General features: G+C 40.2%; 2 protein-coding genes across 2 annotated transcripts; one reads left to right on the top strand and one right to left on the bottom strand.

Moving 5' to 3' along the window:
• Nucleotides 1–2,761: 2,761 nt before the first annotated feature.
• LOC103713635 (AWPM-19-like family protein) lies at nucleotides 2,762–5,291 on the top strand. Its single transcript, XM_008800637.6, has 4 exons — nucleotides 2,762–2,958; nucleotides 3,074–3,290; nucleotides 4,839–4,884; nucleotides 5,015–5,291. The coding sequence occupies exons 1-4, from the start codon at nucleotides 2,832–2,834 to the stop codon at nucleotides 5,129–5,131; spliced, it is 507 nt and encodes a 168-aa protein (XP_008798859.3). The 5' UTR covers nucleotides 2,762–2,831; the 3' UTR covers nucleotides 5,132–5,291.
• A 95-nt stretch (nucleotides 5,292–5,386) lies between these two features.
• Nucleotides 5,387–14,326, bottom strand: LOC103713634 (P-loop containing nucleoside triphosphate hydrolases superfamily protein). Its single transcript, XM_008800636.5, has 12 exons — nucleotides 14,131–14,326; nucleotides 13,899–14,007; nucleotides 13,683–13,801; nucleotides 13,496–13,587; nucleotides 10,744–10,840; nucleotides 10,456–10,536; nucleotides 10,137–10,369; nucleotides 8,029–8,223; nucleotides 7,853–7,943; nucleotides 7,193–7,315; nucleotides 6,836–6,986; nucleotides 5,387–6,154 (listed from the first exon to the last, which is right to left on the bottom strand). The coding sequence occupies exons 1-12, from the start codon at nucleotides 14,209–14,211 to the stop codon at nucleotides 5,946–5,948; spliced, it is 1,581 nt and encodes a 526-aa protein (XP_008798858.4). The 5' UTR covers nucleotides 14,212–14,326; the 3' UTR covers nucleotides 5,387–5,945.
• Nucleotides 14,327–14,588: the final 262 nt, after the last annotated feature.

Below are 14,588 nucleotides of genomic sequence, written 5' to 3'. Positions count from 1 at the left end.
GGTCGCCCCTGCTGACGGGGCGGACTCCTCAGTCTGGGGAGATTTTTCTCTCTGCGGGGCGACCGGCTCCTTTGTCGGCCGCGTTCCTCGCGGCGTTTCTTCTGTTTCTTCGAGGCGGGCTCAATTGCTCCCCGCCTGGAGGCGACTGCCTCCTCGGCCTTGGCGTACTTCCGGGCTCGGGCCAGCATTTCGGTGAAGTCGGCCGGGAAGCTCTTCTCGATGGAGAAGAGGAATCGGTAAGAGCGAACCCCAGTCTTCAAAGCCGACATGGCTATCGACTGGTCTAGCTCGCGAACCTCCCATGTGGCGGCGGTAAAGCGGTCCAGGTACTCTTTGAGGGACTCCCCCTCCTTCTGCTTGATGTCCAGGAGGGAGTCTGATGTCCGTCGCTGGCGCCGGCTGGCAGCAAAGTTGGTGGCGAACTGCCTGCCGAGCTGCTCCAAAGAGGACACCGTGTTCGGCTTCAGTCCAGAAAACCAAAGCCGGGCGGTCCTTCGGAGGGTTGCTGGGAAGGCCTTGCAAAGTATGGCCTCCGAGGACCCTTGTAGGGCCATGAGGGCCCGATAACTCTCCAGGTGGTCAAGGGGGTCGGTGATTCCGCTGTAGGGCTCCACCTGAGGCATTTTGAACCTCGCGGGAACCGGCTCGTCCTCGATCTGGCGGGAGAAGGGGGACTTGGTAGTGAACTCAATGTCCCCTTCCTGTCTTGCCCTCTTGCTGTGGAGTGCCGCGATCTGGCGCTCCAGATGCTCAACTTTTCGGTCAAGCTCCCCCACCCGTGGGATTGTCGCTGTGGTTTGCGCCAGCCCACGGCGGTCCGGGGCTGACTCCGCCTCAGAGAGTTGGGGTCTCCGGTCGAAATCTTCTCCCGGTGACTCTCTCTGGGGAGAAGCTCGTTCTCCATTGTTGGCTCTGGAGGAGCCATGCAAATTTTGGCTGGGGAGAACCGGGCCGTTGGGGAGACACTCCGGCGGGGCCTGGGCCTGCGGGGGAAGTGAGGGTAAAGCCTCCTCGCGCCGTAGACCTTGAACGACGGCGGCCAGGGCCTGGACTTGCTGCACCAGGGCGTTAAACTGTTCCGGCTGGACCTGAGGAACTGGATCAGCTGGAGTTGGAGAATTCTGGACGGAGTGTCCAGGACTTTGCGGGGGACGCCGGGAGATGTTAGAGGCTCCCTTACTTCTCAACTTCATGACTGCTACTCGGGCCCTTCCTCTAGCGCCAACTGTTGCTGGAAATTGGACCCGGGGGCAATCTTCGGTCGAAGAGAGGGAGCGGATGTGAGTCCTCACGGCGGGGCGGTGGTCCGTCGGCGGGCGGCGTCCTCTGTCTGGGTGCCTGCACACGAACCGGTGGCCGGGTTTTCCGGCGCCGGCCCTCCGACGGTCAAGTCAGTGAGGGGGGCAAATAGTATGGAGAAGGAAGATAAACAGTGAATTTTTGGGGGTACCAATGTCCTTCCCCCCTTGAGAGGCCAAGGCTCCCTTTTATATGCGGGGGTCGGTTTACCTGTGATGTAACAGGGAGAGGCCGTAGTATGGCTCGGCATGTTGTTCAGGTCGGTGCTCGGTCAGGCGAATCATTGCACTGATGTTGGCGGTATGGCCGAGATCAGAGACTTATCATAGTCGACTAGACCCTGCTGGGTCGATTTGCCGTGGAGAGCTGGGGATCCGTAGATGTCAGGAGCCACGCGCATTTATTATGGAGTAAGCCGGAGATCCGCATTAATGGTGGAGTAAGCCGGAGATCCGCATTTATTGTTGAGTGTGCCGGAAGATTGCAGCGGCCATGCGCAATAAATGCCGGAGGGATGTTAGAGTACGGTCCTCGGACATCGGGGTTTCTCTTAGGTCGGAGGTCTCGGGGTCGGTCGTCTCGTGGCCGAGCGTTCCGAGGTCGGACGCCGACTTCTGCTGTCCGGGGTCGGAGGTTGTACGGCTTCTCTGGGGCATTTATGTCATTTGGGGGGAAATTTTATTCCCCCCAACACCTGGTTTGTTCAGTTTTTTTTAATAATTTGATCCATTCTTGTCACTATGATTTCAAGATAGAATATTCCATGAATCGTAGCAAGCTCTATAATACCAACTGGAGAATTTCTTCCAGTTTCCTTTGATCCCTGCAGAGCTTACATGAATCCAGACATTATTGATATCCAGGCTTAGATTACTTGCTACTTCCATAGGATATACCACATAAAAAATGAGCCAACTGCTGTTGGCTATGGCTGCGATTAATAGTAGTTTTGGCAATACCTGACTTTTGATGGCTCACTATAGTAGAATATCTCTTTGCCACTAGTAGATCACAATGTGTCTAAATATACCAGAATCAGACAGCATCATTTCAATAAGATCCCGGTTGCACATCCTTGTGAGGAAGTATTGATCCCAAGGACTGCTAAATGGTGCTCCTAAGACATTAAGGTCTGAAGTCTGACAGTCTTACATGGTTCATCCCAATGAGGATATGCAATTGTAAACAGCTAAGTGGCACCCAATTTGTGTGTTAAATGCATGTATCGATATATTCGTATAGCAAATCATAACTTCTCCCAGATGATTCTTGTTGTGCATGGACTGGCTTCCAGGCATGGAATTCTGAAAAGAAATACTTTCCTTCCCATAGGAGAAAGGAAAGGAGATGACTCCTATAGCACAACAAGGAATGTCATCCTTTCCTTTGCACTAAAGGCAGAACAATTTGGCGTGCTGCAGTCATTAACTCCCTTTATAGACTTTGCCTATATATATGCATTTGAGCTTGCCAAGTTAGTCATACTTTGTTGGTTCCTTAACATATTCAGGCTGCTCTTACCACCTTCCATCATGGTTTCTCAGGGGCAAAGGCCTCTTGCATCCATCCTCCTCTTCCTCAACCTCATAATGTATCTTATCGTCGCCGTGATCGCCGGTTGGGCCATTAACTATGGCATCGAAGAGACTCCTCATGCAGGTAAGCTGATTAGCCTTCAATGGTGCACTAAATCTAATTGAAGGGATGTGAGTCTTGGGTAATTTAGCAGCAACGTACGCTACTGATAGTGTTCAATATTCATGTGCTTTGGCAGTGTCAACCTCGCCGGTGACCAGACTGTTTCCAATATACTATCCCATTGGAAACTTGGCAACTGGATTTTTTGTGATCTTCTCGCTCATTGCTGGAGTTGTGGGTGTTGCCACTTCACTCACTGGCTTGCTAGATGTCATCCAATGGAATCCATGCAGCTTATTATCAGCTGCAGCCTCTTCTATAATTACTTGGGCCCTCACTCTTCTAGCTATGGGGTAATTACTGCATGTTTTCGTATTTGAAACTTCTAATAGTTCCGTTATTAGAATGGCAAAGTCATACAATGTCAAAGTTTTTCATCATTAATATTGCCGAATGAGTTAACCCTCGTTTGGGGGAGTTTTTGGCCCTCCAAAAATACTTTTAAACGAAAAAAAAGTGTTTGGTAAAAAATTTGGAAAGCTGTTTAAGCTTTTCTAAAAAGTTAAAAACAATTTTTCGGAAAAAACTCCATTTTGGAGCTTTCCGGAAAAGTAATTTTAGGTTCCGTTGGAAAGCTCTTTTTTTTACCAAAATACCCGTGATAAAATATAACAATTACACAAAATGTCCCTTTATAATCCTAAAAATCTGCAAGAGTCCCAACAAAAAACTCTAGCCATTTTTATAGTAATAATATAATATAAATATAACCAATTTTATAGTAATTATATTATACTATAAATATAATATTATATTACATTATATTATAATGCATTAATAAGTTATGTTAAATAATTTAATATTATATTATATTATGAAAAATTAGTTTACGCTAATAATTATAATATGTTATACCTTTATTATTGATATATTACATTACATCATAATACATTGATATGTTATGTTAAATAATTTAATATTATATTAAATTATTATGCTATAGTATACAATATTATATTACTATATTACAGTAATATTATATTACATTACAATAATATTATACTATATCATATATTTATGTATTAATAAATATTATATTTTATTATGCTCTGTGGTATAATACTATGCAATGCCCTTTATAAGCATTTTGTCATAAAATAGTACTTTCTCAGTTTGTTTACCAAATACATATTAAAATGCTACAGCACTTTAGAAATGTAGCTACCAAACAATAAACATTTTTTTATAAAAGCTCTACTTCAAAAAGTTTTACTTTCAATAACTCTACTTTTAAAAGCTCTACTACCAACTGTTCTCCCAAACAGAGCCTTAGTCATTCTCGAGCAACCAATGTTTGACTCCATCCATGCCTTTGGTTTCATAAGGGCTCGGTCATCTTAAGCCTGAGTCTGAACATTGCCCGAAATATTTCTAAGCCATGCTTGAGAACTACTAATCTTTCATGTTCAGTTTTGGAAAGCACATCATGTAAATAAAAATTGTATAGACATATAATATGCTTGAGAGTGAAGAAGTTCAAATTCAATATCGATTTAATAGATGGATTTTGTCAGCCAAAACATTCTAGCCATCAAATTGATTTTTATGGATTGACATTGGCTTCGAGTGTAAACATAAAATCTGCAGTGGGGATTCATGTTCTTGCTTCATTAACAAGCCACTTTTAAGAGCTCAAGTTCGAACCTGAACTTAGTTAAGCCGATATTTGAGATTGGAAGTTGGCTGGAGTCATGATCAAACTTCAAGCTGGAGCATGGCATGACATCCACATCAAAAAATGAATCGATTTAAATCTTCTTCATTGAGGCCACTAAAGCTAGAATATCTATGATAAGAACGGATCATCATGTCATTCACCAAAACTTTCTTCTTTTCCTCAGGTTGGCATGCAAAGAGATTAGCATAAGCTTAAGGCCTCCAAGCTTGGTAAGTGCTTGTTGACTCAACTGAGAGCAGAATGCGCTTGTTTACCTCCATGATTTAACTTCGCTTGAGGACGAGAAGCTATCTGTTTCCAATATCTAACAGATCATCCATTTCATTACCATTTGTGCAGAGAACACTGGAGACACTGACCATCATCTTGAGTGGCACACAACTGCTGTGCACAGGGACCCTTAACGCCGGCGCAACAGCCACCACGGCGCATGAGCACTTCGCCGGACGATGCTAAGACCATGAAAATTACCTCTGCTACATTATCTATTTCTCTATATTCCCTGTGCTTAAATTACTTACAACCATCTCCATCCATCAGTTTCATGTTCCAAATTTTTCTGTAATACTTGGAGATGATGAGACATAAATAAATAAAAATTTATGGTGTTTATGAAGACAGATCTCCTACATGCACCATGGAACTCCCACGGACCGCTAAATTACAGTTCAATGAATAACATACACACAACATAAGATGCAAAAAAAACTATGGTTCTAAAAGTTCGTCAGTTCTCAGAAATTCAATAAATCAACCTTTGTTTCTCAGGTTACAAATTCAGACTTGGGGAGTCAAAAAAAAAAAAAATCACTCTTTCATAAAACAGGAACCATTACTTGGCTTCAAGGACCATAAATAGGCTCATCCACATGATACAATTTCACAAAAGAGATAAACAGAGAATGAGCAGAGAACAAGCAATAGCTAAACAAACTGACAACTCTCCTCAACATCTAATCACTTACAAAATTTTTTGTCACAAGTAAATGGTGGGAGAATGGAACTGATTAAGCATGGTCAGCTTATGCAAATGGCTTATGTGATTGCATTTAGACATATCTCCAAGCATCATAATTGGAGGCTCTTGGATATCAATGATGGCAAGTGTAAAAAGATGAGGGGAAGCAAACAGCAGCAGGTGTCTGTACAGGCAAAAGCTAACAAGAGTTGACTAGCCAGAAGGTCAGGATGCCACAAGGTGAGTAGGCAGACAAAATCCAGAAGATGCGAAAAAGAAGGATTTGATGTTGTCAATAGACCTTTTGCATTCTCATTCTGCATTATCCTCAGGAATGGTTGAGACTGAGTCTCGCTTTGGCCGGTGCTTTTTACGTTTGAGCTTGGGCAATGCCAGAATCCAGGACGGAACTTCGCATCCTGAAGCTACCATCACATTGGCTATATTCCGCAGGAATGGCTTATCCTCTTCAGTGTAGAAAGTTATTGCTTCCCCAGTTCTTCCTGCCCTTCCAGATCGACCTAATGGTACATTGAAATTTGAGATTTATTTGAAATTTGAGATTTAGTAGCTAAGCAAATAAATGGAAGACAGGGAAGTGATAATCATGTGTAGTTTAACTTTCTTCCCATGAGCAACATTATGCTGTCATATTAGCATTATCAACTACCTCGATTGTAATAGTAAACATTGTCTAGAAGCAACAGAGAGGTTGTTTGGATGAGCTTTTGGATTCTGCATGCACAACACATGCAGGGCCTATCTGGATTCCCCATCACATCTGTAGGATGTCTCACAATGAGTCGAGGTGAAAGAAAGAGGTGGGGAGCTCCAAATTGATTTGCTGGGATTTCACAACCCCGATCACACCACCTCTTACTTCCTCAAAATCTAAACTTCCTCCAACTCACATGAGAGATATCCCCCAGTGTCCAGATGCAGGCTAATGAAAAGGCCTGCAGTATGTGAAAGATTGTGAGCCTCTAATGTGCCTGTTCAAACAGGCAGGTTGACAAACTGGCTAATGAAACACAGGATACATGTAACCAAAACCAGAATACTATGACATCTTGTTATTTCAGACAGCATTATTACTCTGAACTTTATTATATAGCCATAAATTCATTTAACAGTGAAATTAGCATAAACATCACTTGCTGGTGTTAGTAAGAATGACCAAGAATTAAGTTCCGGGGTGTTACCAATTCGATGAATGTAGGCTGCAGCTGATTCAGGAAAATCATAATTAAGAACACAGTTGATGCCCTTAAAATCCATACCCCGAGCAACAACATCAGTTGCTATTAAAACCCATGTTTTGCCTGCTCTGAAGTTATCGACTGCATCTTCTCGCTGGACAAATAAAAATGAAAATTACATAATGGAAATCATTCAAAAAAAAGTGATAAATAGCGAATTAAGGAAAAGAAAAAGAAATAATGTTTAATGGGTCTCCCAAGTATGGTGTTCAGAATCGTAAACAGTCTTAGTGTATAAGATGGAAAAGAGGTTAGTGGGAGATTATTCTTCATGGAGAATCAGGTTCTATATGACTTTACCTGCTGCTGAGTTAGATCAGCATGAATGACATCAGCTTTTATGTCATCAAATGACAATTCCTTGTAGAGCTCCTTCGCCCTTTCCTTGCTTTGTACAAAAACTAATACTGGAGGATTCAGGCACTACCAGTTGACAGAATACAAGAACAAGTAAGTAGAATGAACATGCTGCAAGTACAGGAAAAAAAAACCCTGAAACAACAGGATTCAAATGCATGAACTAACATATTTAAGATGATAATTCAAGTGCATGTTTTCTATCAAAGAACATTTAAGTAACAACTTGAACAACTCTGACAATTGAAATCAACAGTCGAACAGCATAGTCTAGTTAAAGAGGGTACCAACTTCTGTTGCTCAGATGACTCAATATTAATGTACCAAAGTATTATATCAAAATCAAGTAGATACAGATATTAGTTTACCAAGATAAAAATAAATCAAAAAAAAAATCACCATTCTGCTACAGAAAAGGGGATTAAAAAAAAAGGAAGTATGACCCATGCGTAATTGGAGAATAATAGCATAACTAGCTGAAAATACATCATTTTTGTGTAGCTTTATTCAGAGTATGCAGCTAGACAGGCATAACAAGCATCAATCAGCAAAGCTACGAGATCTACATTTGCCTCGAGCAAGAGAGGTGAATAAGTAACATACCTCTGCAAAGCTTTGCCGTAAAGCAAGCAGTTTTCCTTTTTCACTTCCAGCAAAAATCAGCTTTTGCTTTATCAACTCGGATGCAGAATTCCTGTCAAAATTTCTCGTAATAAAAAAGAATGGTTTGGAAAATTAGATATGGAAATGATGGTTTTTATTTAAATTGTCATACTCACTTTCTACCCACTATAACCCGAACTGCATCATGCATTATGGAGCGTGCAAGTTCTTCAACAGTATCAGGCAACGTAGCACTAAACAAGGATCGTATAATTGAAGGATTTGAGCATGCTTTAACCACAGAATCAATTTGCTCTACAAATCCAAGCTCAAATAGCTTATCAGATTCATCCAAGACAAGGTACTCTACCCTGCATAAAGCAAATACTAGAGCAATTACAGAAGTATCATGATAAAAATTGAAGCACTTTTATGTGGATTCTCTGTTGAATTAGCAGATAGATGCATGATCTTGGTAAAGAGTTGTTTCATTTCAATATTTGTTGTGACTATTCCTTGACGCCTAGCAATCTGAGGAACAAAAAAAATATAAAATTTACAGTCAGTGCTACATATCAACTATCTCTGGTCCAAGATTTTTTTCATAATTGATGAAGTTTATGCTTTTTTTAATTTGTTTTTCTTTTTTTCCATGTGAGAACACATTTAGTTTTTGTATACTCACTGAGTTAACTATCGGAGCATTACAAATTGCCCTGTAATTTCTTTGGTGTATTGCTTGATTCTCTTATTTGCCTTAAATTTACGTGCAAATGCATGAAGGGAGAATAAATCAAAAGCCATAATTAATTATGACTCAATAATGAAAATTCATCAAAATAATGTCAGTATAATACTCGAGACATCTATGTTACAGCTGCAGTTTCAAAAATGAAGGCAGCTATCATATGACTATTACATCGCACAGTAATGAGCCTCTCATAATGAGTACTTTATCAATATCTGGTGCTCGAGTAATTAAAGAAAAAGGGAACAGAAATAAGAAAGGAATCTGCACACGTCCAAGAAACCATATGTATGGGCTACATATCAATCTCTAAGTTTGTAACAGATTTTCAAAGCTTATGTGGACTAATCAGATCATCTTATTCCATCTTCTGAAAACACCAGCATATGACAGGAAATTATTAATTAACACAGGAAATAATAAGGATAAAATAATAAGGATAAAACAGGAAATTATTAATTAAAGAAAATTGATGGTCTATGTAACTACAAATGTTTGAAAATAATAAGGATAAAACAGGAAATTATTAATTAAAGAAAAATTAGAAAATATTGCTCAACTATATAACTTCATTTCAATATTGTTAGTACTCATTATTTTTAATAATATTAAGCAGTGAAAAGCAACATCATTTAATATTTCACATAGTATAACTTGAAGGCCCCGACGATTGCTGACTTCACTTAAAATTTTTAAAATAAAAAAAGAGGCCCCGATGGACCCTGTTTCAAAAGAAACAGGGGTCCGGAGGGCAGAGCCTCTCTTCCGGCCCTCCGGCAACCTCCGAAGCCTCTTTTCCCTCTCCCTCCTCTCTCTCTCTTTTCTTCTCTCCCATTCTGCCTCTCCCTCATCCTCTCTACTGTTGCGAGCCCGACATGGAACAGCACGAGGGCATACTGAACCGTGTTGCCAACCAACTGGTATGGGCTCTGGTGCCGGCATGGCGATATATAGCCGAGTTCACAACATTATACGCTTTGACCTAACTCACAACATTATTACAATTACTACATGACACCAGTACCGAGCTATTGTAGTAATTTGGTTCAAGCTTTATCTAGGCTTGATTCAAGCTAAATATATACCCAAGCCCAGCCCAAAATATAAACGGGCCCTCAATTTGAGCCCAAACCTAATCCAAAATGATTTGAGCCTAGCCTATAGCCCAACTCGAAATCAAGCCGGCCCGGGCCCACTTCCAGCCGTAGTTCTGCTTCTCGTCATCCCACCCCATCACCCTTGATCTTATGCTAGTCAATTTTGCAATGCATTAGGGTTTCACTATGCAATTATGCTCCATATATTCTAAACATTGACATGTCCATTGTTTAGTGAAGCTTACTAGCAATAGTCAGCATGATAAAATGTCATGATAAAATGCACCATCCCAAGCTTTGACCCTTAAGAAATATCAACCAATGTTAGAATGGTCTAGGCAATGGCAAAACAAATTCGAAGCATCACTTAAAACAAAAGATGATCATGTGTATTATGTCTTAAATGCAAAAGGATATTTAGGAAAATTTTAAAGCATACCTACTGAGGTCAAGCTTTCTTTTTCGCATAGCAAAATCCAAGCGAAGTGGAGTCGATACGAGAATGTCACAGGGCATTTTGTCAAAATTACCACATCTTGCGAGCTCCTTAGTCATCAATTTAATGTAGAATTTCCTTCCTTTTCCCAGCTTCTTGCACTCTCTAGTAGTTTGCGCAGCTAATTCTCTTGTGGGACAAAGTATTACAGCCTTTACACCATCTTTGGATCCTGGCTAATGACCATAATGGATCGTTTCATACATTTGAATGCAATATTTTAAAGAGATTATTGTTCATACCCATTGTAACATCATGTTACCTTAATGTTCATAAGAATTGGGCATAAAAAGGCCAAAGTCTTGCCAGAACCTGTTGGGGCACATGCAAAGCACTCCCGACCCTGAAACAAGTTAGGACATTTAAACATTAATCCAAATGATTAAGCAGTAGCTAAAGACGTTGACAATAAAGGATAGTAAAATTATTTAGGTAATACTTGGAGAATGCTCAAAGAGAAAATTATAGAGTCAAGACTAGAACATTTGGATAAACAAAGAGCAAGAGGAAAAAAATGTGCCAAGGGAATAGCTTAAATAGAAGAGCATACCGAGAGGAGTACTGGAATAGCCTGCCTTTGAATAGGTGTAGGCTCTTTAAATCCACGTTCTTGTAGGTTCTGCAATAAATATGATTTACAGCCATACCTGTTCACAAGATCAAGATCTTTTCAGCATAACTTGAAAATAAATGTTTCATATGTAAAGTAAAATAATGCCTTAGAAGATCAAAGCAGATTAAAAAAAGCACAAAATTTTGAACCAAGAGTTAACATATATAGAAATGTGTATGCATCAAAAAACCATGATATAGTAGCTTAAACTACATTACCATCCTCCAAAAAATCACTTACCTAACAACGGAGAACTTCAACAAGTAGGTTATGTGAAAAATATCCTAATTCAACCAATTAAGCAACTTGTGATGAACGGGATATAGAATCTCCTCCTCCATTACCGGAGAATTTTTCTTTTTGAGAGTTTCTACAGCATTGCCCATAGTGATGACACTTTCCCCTCTTGTGCACATGCCAAATCAAGTCATGATAAATTACATGTTGGGGTCTAACATTAAGCTTCTTTCTATAACTTTCACTTTTATGCTTAATCATAAACTTTAAGCAATTATTAGATACTTCTGGTTTGCAACTATTTTGATCTTAGGTGCATCATTTTGCAACAAAATGGCACACTCACACTCATGTAGCACAAGACAAGTCACAATCTCAAGAACAACAACACGATAATCATCTATTTCCTACTATGACTAAACCATTTAGGAGAGGAATCCAACAGTAATGATGCCCTTATATATTAGTAAAGAACAAAGAGCTCAGTAAGCACCACAAAGATGTGCATGAAGGCATGAACAGTGAATACAGCTCCAATCCATCTTGTTTTCAAAAAAATATATATCCATGATAAGAAGTTGTTAATAAGTTTATAGAAACACTAAAATCACTTAAGAAAACATAGGTGATTAGGTCTGCATAAGTGAATGTGCTGATCTAAAATTGAAAATGCAATTTGAGCTTTATGTGGTAGTGCAATAAAGGATAAACAAGGCCAAAGGAGGAAGATTTCCACACAATAAGACCCCTATTACTTGTGCAAGTTCCATCAGCTCCTATGATGAGAGAAAGTGGATAACTCACGAAAGTTCTATTTGATCTTTCAATGAGGTCACATGCCTATGAAGTGAAAAATTTCTCAATTGCAGAATATAAGAGCTAGATTAAGAACATCTGTTTAAGCTAAATGGAAAGTTTATATTCTGGACAGCAGAAAAGACCTACCAAGTGGTACTGCAAATTGATAAATCATAGGCATAGTTATACACAAAGAGCATGACATATACTTTCACAATTAAGACTCAAGGGCAACAAACAAGCACATCTACATAAAAACAGGAAACAAAGAGAGAAGAAAGTGGAGTGACTATTACATGGTTTTTAACAAGAATAAGTGGGTTGCTTAGCCAACAACTGACCTAATTGATGCGAGTGGCTACTATTGTAAGGAGAGGGTGAGGAGTATGAAGAAGTACTAGATGGCAAAAATGAGAAGAAAGAGGTAAGAAAACCAATACCAAGAGAGAGTATTCTCCATAATCCAGAACACTAGAATGATGAAATCAAGACAGAAGATCACATAATTGGTGGTGCAAGCAAAAGATTTGTGCGGGAGCAAATAATGAATTGAGTGCTGTTTGCTGTGTCCTTTATTCCCTGTTAGAGGTTTAAGAAAATTCTCAGTGTTTTTAGGGAAATCTTGTTAATCATGGGCTTCTAGCTGATGGAGGGTTGTTTCCTAAGTTTTTTCTAGCATAAGTTTTTGGGCGCTCCACAAAGAAGTGCAATGAACTAGGTCGGCCACTATAAGGAGGCCATATAGGCCAGCTATTATAGCTGGGCAACTAAACATTTATGACATGCAAGGAGAGATAGGGCAGTTGTTTTTGAGGGCCAACCAGAGCAGAGGAGCCTCAAGCTAACAACCCTATTTCTTATCTCCTTGTTCAGTCTGCAGGCTCCTGAACCTATTTTAGTATTACCTCTCTTTATTTTAGAGAGAAACAACGGTAAGGTCATCTTGTAGAATAGTAGAAGCACCATTTCAGAAAGAAGGGGCCATTCAAGGTTTAGAAAGAGTTATTACTTATAATACTTCTCTCTCTCTCTTCTCCCCCCCCCCCTCCCGCGCCGCCGCCGCCGCTCTATGCAAATTATTGCTGCTGCCGTTGACATCTTGTTTTTATGGAAATAGTATTCAAACCTCCTTTTTTTCATGATTTGTCTTTTTCACTTTATTCTGCATTTACTCTTAAATCTTTGGCTTATAAATTGCCCTTTTGGGAGGCATACTCAATCCCTTTTTCCCCCCGAGAACTAAAATACTTTAACATATGAACAAGTGTTTTCTTCTCAGCTCTGAAAATAAGATCAGATCCTAACATATTTGTGTTTATGTCCTCAATCATGTGCAGCACTAAGGAGCAACACAAAAGAAGGAATGAAATATACAGACATGATGATCCAATCAAGCTTGGATGGATATGTGGAAAAGGCATCTAATATGATTGAAGTCAAAGCCTTAATTTGAAAAAAGTAAATAATAGAAACATACTTAACTAAGCTGATTGCATTCAGCTGGGTAGTGGTTCAAAGCAAGTTGTTTTTAAGTTTTTTAGCTGAAACCAAGTAGCACAAGATGCCCTACATTTCCAGTTATCCATACCCTATCATTCAATCAGTAATAATATCAAGAATAGCAAAACATATATCACCAAGTTGAAATATTTACCTTGAATGAAGTTCTCCGAAGCTCTCAAGTGGAGAAGGAACGTCGTGGCCAGAAATATGTATCCCACATTTCTTACGCAGAATCGAAGCTTTCTGGAATCAAGCAAGCATTTTTATTATAAAAGTGTTTTATTACTCAAATAACTCTACTTCTGGACTAAAATTACATAACTAAGAGCAAATTCAACCTCAAGTTGCTTTTCCAATTCCTTCCTCTGCTGAGAGAGATCAGCTTCCGTATCATTTTTCTCTCCATCAGACAGTACGGTTTCCGAACTCCTAAAAACACTGAAACCCTCTACGACTTCTGAAGCACCAAAATTGAAATAATACACAAGAAAAAGATTAAAAAAAGAAATTCTTTTAAGACGATTAAAGCCCACTACTAAGTGCAGAGAGATCACCAGAACTCTTAGCCTTCCGTTTCCTCTTCCCTTTCCTGCTTCCAGTCACCTCCGTCGATTCCTTTGCTTCGGCTTCCACTTCCTGCGGTTTCTCCGGCTCCTTCTTCGGCTAACGAAGAATAAGACAAAAATCACTAATGCGTTCGCTTTAGATTCCAAATAAAAATTGGAACTTTATCGAAAAGCATCGAGATTCAATTCGATCGGGAGGAGAAGAAGAGAAGAACTCTGCCTTAAATCGGGCGATGTCACCGGCGAATCTTTTCCGGTCGAGATGGATGCCAGAGAAAAGCAGCGACGACGCCTGCTCCATCGACGCCGGCGACGAACGCGACGAGGTCCGTGTTAAACCCCCCTGCGCCGCGATGCAAAACCCTAGCTCCTCCGAGCTCTTCCGTTATAGTCTGTTACGTATCCGCCTTGTTCTAGGACTACAATTTCAGCAGGCGAACTCGAGCTCGTTGAAAGCTGGCTAGGGTGGGCTCGGCCTCAGCTCATCTTCGTTTGAGCTAGCTCGTGCCTGGCTTAGGCTCATCTGCCGGGGGCTTAGTAAAATCAATTTTGAGCTTGAACTCTGAGATCAAGCTCAATTTGTTTACCTCCATGTGAAGCTCCATTCAAGTTTAGTTTTGAACCTGGTCAAATACAAATCAAATATATCAGCTAGGTAATCATTAATTGGGCTGAAAT

This window comes from Phoenix dactylifera, chromosome 12 (genome assembly GCF_051530095.1).
Source record: "Phoenix dactylifera cultivar Ajwa chromosome 12, Ajwa_hap1_PhDact_Kaust_v1.1, whole genome shotgun sequence".
Lineage (NCBI taxonomy): Eukaryota > Viridiplantae > Streptophyta > Magnoliopsida > Arecales > Arecaceae > Phoenix > Phoenix dactylifera.
Note: the sequence above shows the minus strand (reverse complement) of the source record. Positions and strands in the feature narration are given on the sequence as shown.